This window comes from Felis catus, chromosome B2 (assembly GCF_018350175.1).
Source record: "Felis catus isolate Fca126 chromosome B2, F.catus_Fca126_mat1.0, whole genome shotgun sequence".
NCBI classification, from domain to species: domain Eukaryota; kingdom Metazoa; phylum Chordata; class Mammalia; order Carnivora; family Felidae; genus Felis; species Felis catus.
The window spans coordinates 53,689,351-53,702,945 of record NC_058372.1 but is presented as its reverse complement, the minus strand read 5'-3'; the positions used below and the strand labels follow the sequence as shown (position 1 = coordinate 53,702,945).

At 38.5% G+C, this 13,595-nt stretch overlaps 1 protein-coding gene across 27 annotated transcripts in view; it reads left to right on the top strand.

The window, feature by feature from the left end:
* Positions 1–13,595, top strand: part of DST (dystonin) — a 503,266-nt gene that overhangs the window by 418,660 nt on the left and 71,011 nt on the right. For 23 of the 27 annotated variants that reach the window (XM_045057678.1, XM_019830751.3, XM_019830757.3 and 20 more), the window contains 7 exons: positions 3,502–3,663; positions 5,396–5,566; positions 8,119–8,285; positions 10,640–10,799; positions 11,000–11,326; positions 11,878–11,962; positions 13,175–13,416. In XM_045057678.1, the coding sequence (XP_044913613.1) occupies positions 3,502–3,663; positions 5,396–5,566; positions 8,119–8,285; positions 10,640–10,799; positions 11,000–11,326; positions 11,878–11,962; positions 13,175–13,416 (1,314 nt within the window). The remainder of the gene's footprint in view (positions 1–3,501; positions 3,664–5,395; positions 5,567–8,118; positions 8,286–10,639; positions 10,800–10,999; positions 11,327–11,877; positions 11,963–13,174; positions 13,417–13,595) is intronic. The other 4 variants (XM_019830761.3, XM_019830760.3, XM_023254073.2 and 1 more) reach the window with 1 other exon arrangement.

Below are 13,595 nucleotides of genomic sequence, written 5' to 3'. Positions count from 1 at the left end.
TTTGCATGATGTTCCTCCACTAGATGAAACAAAAGGTGCAAATGGTCAAAGGGAAATCCATGGTGAAAATTGCTTTCTGCAGAATGATTTAGAAGAGAGCACTGTAAAGTGTGATCCATTGATTATGTCAGGAGATGGGGAAAGCCAGTGTATTTCTAACACTGGAGAAGAATGGAAAACCTATGGATCAGGAGAATCCCAAATCACGGCACAAAGTGGGAAATTTCTGGAAAATCCTGAGGATTTACATCTCTCTCTCACAGATGTGGAGGGAAACGATGCAGATTGTGGTAGCACGAGTTTAGTAAAAAATGTGACCGTGTTGACACCAGATGATTCGGAAGAATCCAACGTTGCATCTAAAGAGGCAGTGGAGGTGCCCCTTTATTCCCGGGAGATGGAGGTGGTCCAAATAAAGTGTTCCCCGAAATTCATACCAGTAAGAAAGCAAGCAGCTTCCAGAAAAGCAAGGGCCCAGGCAGGAATATTGGACACAGTCTGTAATGGCTTTGAGTCAGCTCAGGTAATTAATGGGGAATGTGAGACTGCAATGCCGGGCGTTTGTGGTTCCTTTTTAAAGTGGTCACTAGTGTTTCTAATAATGATCAAATCCAGTCTTTTATTTTGGGAGTTTGCCTAATACCCCACAAGATGCCAGGTATTGATAAGGTGATCATTGTAACAACTTAATTAGGGACCTTTTTTTAAGAATGATTATTCCCAGCTGTTTAGATTCCTACTGTTGCTTGTGCAGGTGCTGGGCTGTTCCCCTGCATTTAGAGTGCTTCCACTGTGAGTTTATGTGAACATGAGGCTTTTACACAAATTGTGGTTTAAGACTCTGCCATTTAAGGGTAGTTCTGTTGTATTTATTAAGGTTGAGCAGGCCTAGTCATGAAGGTACAAACACACAGTATTCTATTGTTGTGGTCTGCGAAGTAGGCTACTCAAATTAAGGACATTTAAAATGTGCTGAAAATCAGAATTGTGTCAGTAGCTCTGGACATGGAAGTAGAGAAGCTGTGCTGTATTTTGCAGTCATTATAGCTGCTAACTTTTTGTGAGCGGTGAAGGAGGTAAGAAAGTAAAGGGTGCAGCCTTGTAATAAGTAGAGGCTGTTTGTCAAGCCTGTAATTTTTTTCTTCCCACTCGGATTGAAGTTCAGCTATTTTGGTATTTTTACAAAGCTCTTCTGGTAAACGTTGCCTCAGAGGTAATTTTATTTTATTTTAAGCTTTGTGTTTGTGTACTTATGGGTTAGATTAGGGGGAAAGTCTCTCTTCATAGGTATTTGTTACCACTGAGAGATAAGGAATTTGGACAGTATCAGAAACGTTCCTCTTCCCAGCCTATGAAGTCATTGCTCTAGGCAGCGTTGCCCTTTCCTTCAGCTTGTGTGAGATGACATACTAGTTTAAAAGCTTAAAAGTACTTTTTTTTTTAATGTAAAGGATTTTGCAGTCTATTTGTAGGAAGTAATTGAGCCCTTAGGAATATACAGATTCCTTAGTAGTTTTCTTCTTTAACCCTTAGTATATTTTTTGTAGCACTTCAGAAAATTACGACTCACCCAGACCTACTCTGATATGCAGCCTTAAAATTGATTTCTTTAAAACCAAGATCAGGGGTTAAGGCAATTTACTAGAATGTTATCTTAGGTTTTTTTGCCCTGAGCATTATCTGACAGGAAATGTAGAACTTTTCCCTGAATCCTTCTATAGGAGACAAGTTCCTGGAATTAAGAATGCAACAGTTTTCTTACTGTCCCTTCTTCTTTTTTGTAAGTAGTAAAACCTCTCCAGAGCTCTTAGTTCCTAGAAGTAGTTAACTTAGAAAGTGGTATAGAAAAGAAGTAGCATCTCAGTTTCAAATTCTATTTTTACCTCCTTGCCACAGAATTATGAAAACTTTTTTTTTTTCCTCAGTGATTTGAGGAGTTCTTATTTCTTTGGTTATGTGTAATTGACTTTTTATATTCAGCACTGCTGTATAGAAACAATTAGCCAGTATGGAAATTGTCTATAAGGATTTTATATACAAGAAGAAACTCGGGCTTTTAGCAGAGAGACTTCTAAGGGAAATGATCATTTATTTGTTTGCTATTCCTAAATTTACTCATACATGCAATAACACAGAACTATCTTGTGCGCCATGCCTTAGGCCAGAGTCTAGACAGTTTTTCTTGTAGCCTCTCCATTATTTTCCATACTGTGTAAAATTATTTTCCATACTACCTCTGTAATTTTTTAAGTATTATTTTGTTACTTGCCCTTTTGATGTTTCCATATATTCTGTTAACTGTTCATTTACTTGGACTATTGGTATATTATATGGTGCCCTGTGGTGTAATGACTCAAACCCCAAACTCGGTCGTGTCTTAGTATCTAGCTGAAACTTCCCTTCTTTGGTTAAATTCATCTCTTTTTCTTTATGGAATCCTTTAAGTCCTGTATTTTAAACATTTGTATGTCTATGAAAGAGTTAACGTATCATCAGTATTCTCTTTTGTGGAGTTAATGCCATCCACTCCGAGATGTAAATACAATTTTTCTGTACTGACACGCATTCAGCAAATAATTATTAGGTACATATTACATGCTAGGTACTGTGGTAAGTCCAGGACATAGAATGACTATAAGCAAGACAACTTTCTGCTTTCATGGAACTTGCATTTTACTCTAATACATGAGATTTGTTTGCCAGTTACAGGCACTGGAGGACTGTTAGTTGGATGAGACTGAGAGTCAGAGGGAGGGCGTGGGAAAATGGTTGGCGGTGCAGGGGGTGACCATAGAGTCACTGGAGTTGCTGTGCTGGCCACGTGCGTGAGCACGTCTGTGGGGTGAGGTCTCTGTGCTCTTGCAAGTCCTTTGGCATCTCACTAGGCATTGAGGGGGCTGGATGGGTAAGGATCTATTCTATTTACTGTGCCTGCCTAAGTCTTTTCTCTTTTCCTAACTCTGTATTTGGGCTCCTCTGGCAAGCTATAGATTGGCCTCTCGGCTCATCTCATCGTCTTGTCAGTTATCCTCTTTCCCAGTTTGAGTCTCAAACTTCAGTTGTCAGCTAGCAGCAGTTACCCTTAGAGGAGCTTGTAAGGGTCCATGCCCAGGAAGACTGATCTTGGGCCCATCTTACCATTTTGCCCCTTTGCATTTTCCATACTGTTTTTACTAGAGTTATATTGGAATGATAGAAAATATCTGGTTTATGCTAATGAAGCAGTAGAGAGAGGACACAAACTCTTTTCTTGGTTTTATAGGTAATCTGATTAAAGGTACTTAGAATATCATTCTTTAAAATTCCTGAGTGGTTTTGATAATATGAATTTATATTAAGTTTAGTTTCTTACTGTTATTCATAAGGTAGCTGTCACATATGAATAGCCAACAAAAATTCTTTTTAACTCTGATAACCGATACTCAATCATTGAACAAATGTTTGTATTTGGTGGTTGTTAGATAAGGTAATTTATATAAATGATTGCTCTTCCAACTGCAGGTATTCCAAAAAGAAGAGATTGAACCTTTGCAGGTTAAACAGCAAGATGTGAACTGGTTAGGTCAGGGCCTTATTCAGAGTGCTGCTAAAAGCACCAGCACCCAGGGTTTGGAGCATGACCTGGATGATGTCAACGCACGGTGGAAGACTCTCAATAAGAAGGTAATTTTTCCATTCCCTTCATTGTCATTTCTGTTGATTATTATTCTCTAGCATTTGTTGTGACTCGTCATATTTATAGTAGCTAAACTTCCCTAAACATGCCTACCTTTTTAGGTTGCTGTCAACTCGGCAGCCCAAATTCGGATGCCCACAGGGCTTCAGTGGGCAGCATAAATGAAACAAGTAAGCTGGGTGAAATAGGACCTCTCCCTGCCGTTAACTTGACTTTCATAGAGGCCCAGTAGTGCCAGGGTGATGGCAGGCGGCCCGTAATTCATGACCTTGTGTTGAGCGAGCACATACACCTTCAAAGGTACAGCCGGTACTTAGCTCCAGCAAATCATTCCATGTAGGGATCTAGGTTCACTGTTGCCAAATAGTCTGCTTATTTTCAAAGGAACCTGAAAATCTCACTTTTTCTGTGAAGCCTAATTTTCAAATGTCAGCAACTAATTTTACATTGTATAATAGGTCATGCTGTGCAAGTGAAAGCCACCGTGTCTCTCTGTCAGTCCTGGGCTAAGGGTTTACCACCCTCACTATAGACTATTAACTCTAAATGACATTTCATTTATGAGATGTAGATCCCACTTTTTTCTAAATGCCCACGAAGGAAAACATTGGAAGATAATGTTCTGGTGTCTTAAGGAGATCATGCTGAAACACAGTGGCAGCCCTTTGCATGACGTAAATTATCAGGACATTGTTAGGGGACGACTGTGCTTATCTGGGGGTGGTGGTTTTTGTTCTTGTAGTTTTCTGTGCTTTGAGATCTTAGGCAATTGTGGCCAGATCTCAGAACTACATTTATCATTCTTTAAAGTCTGACTCGTACTGTAGTGCTCTTCAAACACAATTGGAATGTAGTGTCAGGTGCAAATATATTCAATAGTGCTTAAAACATCTTGCCAACTACTTTTTCAGTCCTGAAGGAAAAGATCTGTGAGAAGGGCAATAGGATATCTCTGTGTAGGACACAGAGACTCCATTTACTAGAATACAAAGGGTCCGGTTTGTCCAAAAAGCCTGTAGGACTTGGAGCTAGCAGAATTTAATTGGATACTTCACAGGCAATTTTCCTAGCAAAATAAAAATCTGTTTCTCTCTACTGTAAGTTTTTTTTAATGTAGTCTTTTAAAATATTCATCAGTAGGAAATAAAATATGAAGTCAAAGGATAATAATAAAAATGACTAAGACATTGTTTCTTTCGGTAATCTTAAAATATTTGAATTATTCATTGCTAATCATAAACGTAGTGGGTATTTCCAAAGTCTCAAAGATTTCATCTTTTACATTACCATTTGGGATGGTAACCTTTTCTTCCTGGCTTACTTGCTAAACTTTGACTCCTTTCCACCACAGTCCTGGCCACCGTCAGTGCTTTGGGCAGATTTTAAGTGAAAAGGAGAAGAAAAAGCATTTTTTAATGTTTGTTTATGTATTCTTTTGAGAGACGGAGGGGGAGAGGCAGTGAGAGAGGGAGGCCAAACCCCAAGCAGGCTCCATGCTTTCAGCACAGAGCCCACTGTGGGGCTCGAACCCACAAACCGTGAGATCATGACCTGAGTTGAGACCACGAGTCAGAGGCTTAACCAACCAAGCCACCCAGATGCCCTGGAAAAGAAAATTTGTGACCAGATGGGCAGCTGAGCATGAACAGTGGTGGCTGGTGGGCAAACTGCATTTTCTGTGAAACAAGTAAATAAGCCGTCGCAACGGAAACTCTGCAGGTAGCTCAGCGGGCAGCCCAGCTGCAGGAGGCACTGCTGCACTGTGGGCGCTTCCAGGACGCCCTGGAGTCCCTGCTCAGCTGGATGGCAGACACTGAGGAGCTTGTGGCCAACCAGAAGCCCCCATCAGCCGAGTTCAAAGTGGTGAAGGCCCAGATACAAGAGCAAAAAGTAAGTTCGTGATACTTCTGTATTGTGTTTCGTGTCCCATCATAACCATGAGAGTAAAGATTTACCTTGTGACTCTCTGTAGTGATAGGATATTCTAGTTGACTGGTATTATTTTTTAGTCATTCAACAAATATATACTCAACATCTGCCAGGTTTTAGACTTTGTTTCAGCTGCTGGCAGTGATCCCTGAACAGAAAAGATGCAAGTTCCTCACTGAGTTTAAGGTTTAGTGGACAGGGAGGAAGAGGGAGAGACTATAAACAAAGTAAGTACATGGTGGTAAGTTAGCAAGTGATAAATAAAGCAGGGGTGGGAGATAAGTAGGAAGTGACAGAGCAAGGATGGACAGGACGTGCTGGAGTGGAGTCTGGGGGTGGGTATGTATGCAGTTTCCAGTAGAGTCGTCAAGGAAGATTTCACTCACTGAAAAGGTAACTTGGGCGGAAATGTCGTCATTCCCTTACATAGCAGATTGATCTGTATGAAATTGCCTTTTTTTAAAAAAAAGTATAGTTGACACACAATGTAACATTAGTTTCAAGTGTAGAATACAGTGTGATTCAACAAGTTTATATGTTACGCTGTGTTCCCCAAAAGTGGAGGTACCGTGTATCACCATACAATGCTTTTACAGTTCTATTGACTATATTCCCCATGCTGGCCTTTTATCCCTGTGACTTACTCATTCCATAACTAGCACCCTGTATTTCTTACTCCTTTTTTTTTTATAGATTAAATACAGGCCGTTTCTTGTGGCTCAGCCTGTACGAAAGAAGCAAATATTTGATTCATATATGCTAAAGAATGTGTTGTGTCTTTTGACACTACTAATACAGGACCAAGTTGGAAAGAAAGACACACTTGCTGAAGGGATGATAACATACCAAAAAAAAACATTTTGTGCTCCAGATGGTGATGGTCAGTTAGGACGTATTTAGTGACATTTTCAGTACTAATTTGTCAGCCATGACTTGAAATGGCACATGGGAGGGGCCTAGCACACAGCACATTGGTAAGGTTTTTCCCGTGTGGAATCTTAAAAAGAAAGGAATGGATTAAGAGGCTTAATTTAGCTTTGACATTCAGTACTATTTCTAAAAATTCTTTGAGGACTCTAGTATGTTGGGAGTTAACCTATTAGAAATAGATTTGGAGATAAGGATTAAAGAAACATAAACATAAAAAATGATTTTTAAATAGTATGTAATTCATAATATGTAATAAAGTAATAAAGAATAAGAATGTAATAAAGTAATAAGGATGCATAATATTATATATGGCAATATAATTGCTACCATTCACTATTTAATTTAAACCTTTGTTATTCTCCCAAAGTTAATGAACTATGTTTAACCAACAAGACCTATATGTGGATTTTGCTTTCTTAATTGCTAGAGGCTTTGCTATTAAAGTTTATCAGAAGTAATCCACTTAATGAGTTCTCTCTACTGCCTCAATCACCTGTGGTTCGTTGATTTTCTAATGACTCTAACCTGTGTCAAGAGAGTTTGCGTTTCTTCCTCTTCTTTTTAAACATGTTGGTTCCTCTTACCACCTGATTTGGCGGTCTCAAAGTGAAAGGGAGAGGGTGCTGTCTTAGCTTGTTACCTCTAGGTAACTATACATTTCTTTAATCCTTAATTATCCATCAGGGTCAGAATAAGGAATCAGTGAAGTGTTTAGCGTTTTACGTACCTGTGACTTCCTCACTGCTCTTGACCAGTGCTTATGCATAGCACTTGCTCATGAAATAATTGTTTTGATTAGATGAGAGCAAAGTAATCCTGGGTTCTGGCCACTTCTTTCAAACATTCCATTCTGAGTTTTTTGAAATGCTTCATAGAATTAAATTGCATTTTTTTTTCTGCCTCTAAATCCTGAAATACTAGTCTTACTTAGCCAGCTTTGGGGGATTTCTGACTTGTTCCATTCCCCGTTCATTTTGGACATGATACTTGAAGTCTCTTTTTTAGTTTCTATCCTAATGAAGGATTGTAGGAGCTAGTCCCACCTAGTAAAGGGAGGCCAGAGTCTCTAGATTTAGCATCACTGGCTTGTGAAGTTGGTCTGAGTCTCAACTTCCCTCTCTATAATGATTTAACATGGGGAGAGGTTTTGAAAACAGTAATGATTTATAATATCTTAAGCTTGTCTCAAAAGGACATGATTGTTGAATGTTTAAGGTATTCCCATTTCTTTACAGTAATGGGAATTTTGCGCTTTCTGTGCAGTGGACTTATACTGAAGCAGCACCTTCTACCCTATTATTTTATATTAAAAATTAATAGTGAATGGCTTAGCGGGCTTATCAATATTAGTTTTATCTGCTGTGAAAAGCCCCCGTCACAGTGTCTGACACAATAGTAATGAATCACTAAACAAAATGAGCCATTTTTAAAATCCTACTTCTTTTTATGTGAATCTATACAGAATATGTATTTTGTCACATATCAAAAGTACTTAGACTGTGTTTTCCATTCCGATAACACAATTATTTCTTTGTCCCTCCCGCCTCCCCTTTTGCTTCTGGTATTTAATGTTCTGTGTCAAGCTTCTCCAAAGATTGCTGGATGACCGCAAATCGACTGTGGAGGTAATCAAACGTGAAGGAGAAAAAATTGCTGCAACAGCAGAACCTGCAGACAAAGCAAAGATTCTGAAGCAGCTGAGTCTCTTGGACAGTAGATGGGAGGCATTGCTTAGTAAAGCTGAAACACGGTAACTTACATACTTCCGGTCTTTTGAAGAAGTAGCAAAGTCTTCAATTACTGATGTTTTGCATTTTGATATTGCTTTTCTTCAAACTGTCATTTTCCTATGTTTATCATGTATGTGAACAGGTAGCAAGGGCTGTGGTGCCGCTCTCCTCCCTCCTCCCTTGGTAAGGTCTTGTAGTCACCAGACACATCTCAACACTTGGTTTTATAAAAATAATTCCCTCAGGAGTAATTCATTTATTTATTAATAACGCAGTTACTACCTGCCCACTGTGCATCAGGCATAGAGCTAGGCCTTGGGCTTTAGAGGTGAGCTGGACAGATCATTTCTGTCCTCAGGGTACAGTCAGTGTTTTATAGCCATTGAAAACTAATGACAAATGTGATATTTCAGAGCAAAAATATAGAGTGCTATGGAAGCATGTAATGGGCTTTTGCACTCAACATGTTTCTTGATTACATTTTTTTTTTCATTCTCCATGTTGGGATCACATTGACCTATGTTGAGTAGTAGCTACACTGGAGTGTAACCACAGCCACTTAGACTGGGTGGGTTGAAACTAGACGAACCACTGAGCAGAATGATTATCTCCATAAATTGCTACCTTCTTTGGAACTACAATGGTGAAGAGAAGAGGATTTGTCTAATCTTGAATACTGGAGTAGAATTAATTATAGTTTATAGTTGTATGGTAGAATGAGATGCTCCTAAGGAGGCTAACAGCTTCATGTCCTTTAGTCTCATTTCGGGAGATTATTCCATTTGTGGAATTACCAGGACATTGTACCCTGACTGCCATGAGAGATACTCTCAGTACTTTTTAAAAATAAATGAATTAATGAAATGAATTAATGTCTAGATCCCTGCTTTACTACCACAATGGCTTTCTTTTCCTAAACCTTCCTCACAGTGGTATTAAATAGAAGGATAGTGGTCATATTATGATTTATATGCTGATTAATAAAGTCACTCACAATTTAAATCACAGTAAACTAAATATGGTCACAAAATAGTTTATTTTCACTGATTCTAGATGATTGGATATTTGAATTTAGAAAAAAAGAATGTGGAGGATCTGGGTAGCTGAGTTGGTTGAGCGTCCAATTCTTGATTTCGGCTCAGGTCATGATCCCAGGATCATGGGATTGAGCCCTGCATTGGGCTCTGTGCTGAGCATGGAGCCTGCTGGAGATCTCTCTCTCTCTCTCTCTCTCTCTCTCTCTCTCTCTCTCTCTTACATGCTTACATGTGTGTGTTCTCTGTCTCTAAAATAAAATTTTTAAAAAAGGAAAAAAAGAATTTTAGTAATAATTTAGAAGTCAAAAATAATTATATTCATTTTTTTAAAGATCAAATATGTTTCATCTGAAAGTTTTAAGAGATATATAAATGTGTAGTTTATGATATACACAGAAATTATATTCAGTAGCATGTGCCAATTTTCCAGAATTCCCTTGGTCTCCATAGAAAGCAAATTTCTTAAATCATGCAATTCCCTAAGAATTATACATGATAAAAAGTTATGACAACCACTCTTGGTCCCAGGATCTGGTACTGAGTCAGGTACTCTGTATAGAGACGGGCACAATCTCTTGCCCTAGGTAAAAACTGAGGGTGGCGGAAGGTCGGTTTTCAGTTACATGGTACCATTTTAACTGAAGAACTAATGTGTTTTTTAAGAGCATTTCAAACTATATAAAAGTGTATTCAAATAAGTAAAAGTCTAAAGAAATCCTTTTTCATGATATTTTAATCCATAAAATTTTAAGTGTTGCTTTTGGGAAATATACCTGACACTGTACTTTTTTTTTTGGCGGGGGTTGGGAGGGAATAGACCTGACACACTACTTTAGAAGGAGTCACTATTCATTCCACTATGGGGGGAGCTACAGATGGTCTTCAAAATTTGAATCCAATTTTGACCAGTTGATTAAGGAAGTCACAGTAACTGGTGCTCTGATTGAAGTTAATTAATATATAACACACTTAAAATGGAGGCTTGGCACAGCATATGTGTTCAATAAGTTTTTTTTTTTTATTGTCATTATTGTCATTGTTATTGCTGCTATTGTTATTATGACATTACTATTATTATTACATAGCTATTATTGTAACCAGATTTCTTAAGAGTTTCATAAGATTTAGCTGCTTGGGATTGGCCTGTGCTTCACCTTTAATTTTATTTAATAGGATAGCTATTTTAGCATGTCCTTTAAATGTGACAGATCTTAATTTTAACCTTAGTTGTTTTCCACAAAAAAATGTTTAGAATTCAGGAGCTTGAGTAAAGAAGTTTGTTGACTATTTCACACATTCTTCATCCCTAAATGACCTTTATCTTGGCACATTTATAGGAATCGTCAGTTGGAAGGTATCTCAGTGGTAGCACAGCAATTTCATGAAACCCTAGAACCATTGAATGAGTGGCTTACAACCATAGAAAAGAAGCTGGCGAACTGTGAGCCCATAGGAACCCAAGCGTCTAAACTTGAGGAACAAATTGCACAGCACAAAGTAAGATAACCATTGCACGTTAGTAAGATTCAGTTTTCCATTTCCTTTGTGGTTTTATGTCATAAATTTGAGTTATGTACTGTTGTGTTATGCATAATTGTAAACTAAGCCCATTTCAAATGTCATTCTTTCATTTGATTTATGTTTTCATTTTTATTTGTCCATCCTTTTTGTTTCTCTTTTCTTAAACTTTATTTTAGGCCTTAGAAGATGACATCATCAATCACAATAAACATTTGCACCAGGCTGTTAGCATTGGCCAATCCTTAAAGGTTTTGAGCTCCAGGGAGGATAAAGATATGGTGCAAAGTAAACTAGACTCCTCTCAAGTGTGGTACATTGAGATTCAAGAGAAAAGTCACAGCAGGTCTGAGCTCCTCCAGCAGGCCTTATGTAATGCTAAGATTTTTGGGGAAGATGAAGTTGAGCTGATGAATTGGCTGAATGAAGTGCATGACAAACTGAGCAAGCTCTCAGTCCAGGATTACAGCCCTGAGGGGTTATGGAAGCAGCAGTCTGAACTTCGGGTATTTTTATTTCCTTTTTCTTTTCTTTTCTTTTCTTTTCTTTTCTTTTCTTTTCTTTTCTTTTCTTTTCTTTTCTTTTCTTTTCTTTTGTTTTTTCATTTCACTTGTCATTATTTTCTAAGTCTTTCTCATTTCTGGATTATTTTATGTTCTTATGATTTAAGGGAATTGCTATACCCAAAAAAAGACTTTGCCTGTATATACAGATTACTTCTAATGGAGTCACTTTAAAAAGAGATTGAATTTATCCAATAGCCAGATTCCCCCCTTTCGTTTGCTATTTTATTATTGTACATGAAGACTCATAATTAACAGGTAGTCCAATATCTTCACAAAGTCTGTTTTCTGAAAAGGAGAGAGCGTGTGAATTAGGGTAGATGAACATGGGCCATGGTGGTTTAAAGAGAAGGCGAAAATAAGGGAACAGGGATTAATAGTTGAAAATGGGAGGTGTCTACTTAAATCTCTGTGAAACACAGAGTTCTCTAAGATTAACCAAAGCTAACTGTGATTTTTTCCCCCCCAACATAAAAACCGTACCTGTGTCTTAGGTTCTGCAAGAGGACATCCTACTCAGAAAACAAAATGTAGATCAGGCATTACTAAATGGTTTAGAACTACTGAAACAAACAACAGGTGAGAATCTTTCAAATCAGATTATCATGCAATTAGCATTTTTGCATTGCTTTCTAAATATTTTAGGGATAAGAGAAAAACAAAATCCTTTATAATTCTGAGGCCACTCCAAGACTTCATTCTGCAGAATTCTTTGAAGACTGATCCAAGGGGGTTTTGGGATATGAGCTCACTTTTTTTCTCATGATCTCACTTGAGTTCCTAATGGAAGTTGTGTGTATTACTCATAGCACATAGCAGGGTTACATTCATTTTCCACTTGCGGGAGGCAGTTGTTCTGCATGAGTACGCAGGTTGTAGACCAGTTTTTAAAATTTTAAGATAGTTTGCGTTCAGTGACAAATTCTCTGGCTATACACACACTTCATTTCTCCATGCTTACACTTACTAAGAAAACAGATACAGACTAATTCGTTTTAGTAATTCCTTTGGCCACAGGAAAGTTTCACTGTACCTGTGTCCAGTTAGCATCTGTATTGAAGTATGGGCCAGTAACATTCATTGTGAGTTGCGAGGGGTTCACTATAGTGTCTAGAACCTTGAACCAGGAGTCTGAAGCCCAGGATGCAATTTCTCTGGGTGTCTGAAAATGAGGTAGAGGAGAGCGAGGACCTACTGGAATAGTGCAGATGAGTTTATTATTTTTAATATATACACATTCACATCCCATACACATGTACCACGTACACACATGCACACACATTTGCACACATACATATGCACATGCCAGACGCTGGTCTAAACGCTTTGCAACTATAAACTTGTTGAATTTTTATCACAACTTTATGAGGTAGATTCTTTCATCCCTGTGTAATAATGAGTAAACCAAGGGCACAAAGAGGTTAAAGATCTTGTGCATGGTAACGAGTGGCAAAGTCAGTGTTGGAACCCAAGCAGTTTTTACCTCCTGTGCTTGAAGTCTGAAAACACCGTATAGTTAGTTGTGAAGGTGGTGCTTTCCCATAACTGCAGGCACTGTAACCCTTTCCGGTTTTATATTGGCATTTTCAGAGCTGTTTAGATTTGCCAGAAATCCCGGGAAGGATTAAAACCTAGAAAAAGGCTTCTCTTGGGTCAGATCATCTTTGGAAAAATGTCTCTCCTCCCTCCCCTCCCTGAGAAAATCTCATCAGTGTACAATAATATCTGAAGAAACCCTCCCTCTAGCTTTTCTTTGCTTTCTCGAGATATAACACGCCTTTGAAATTTTAGGTGATGAAGTTTTAATCATTCAAGATAAATTGGAAGCCATTAAAGCAAGGTACAAAGACATTACTAAATTAAGCACGGATGTAGCCAAGACCTTGGAGCAGGCACTGCAGCTTGCCAGGCGCCTGCACTCCACACGTGAAGAGCTCTGCACCTGGCTGGACAAAGTGGAGGTGGAATTACTTTCATACGAAACTCAGGTTCTGACGGGAGAAGCAGCAAGCCAAGCCCAAGCGAGACAAAAAGTAGGCTTTTATTTATGCATTTTGGATCCGTTTGTTACCGTTTAGGGTGATAGTCTCGTGTCGTTACTAATATGCTGAAGGATGCCTTGATGGGGACCCAATAGAAATTGGCAGGAGATCAATTGTGTAACACTTCGAAGAGCCCAGAGATGAAAGCCCTGCATTTATAATTTGTTTCC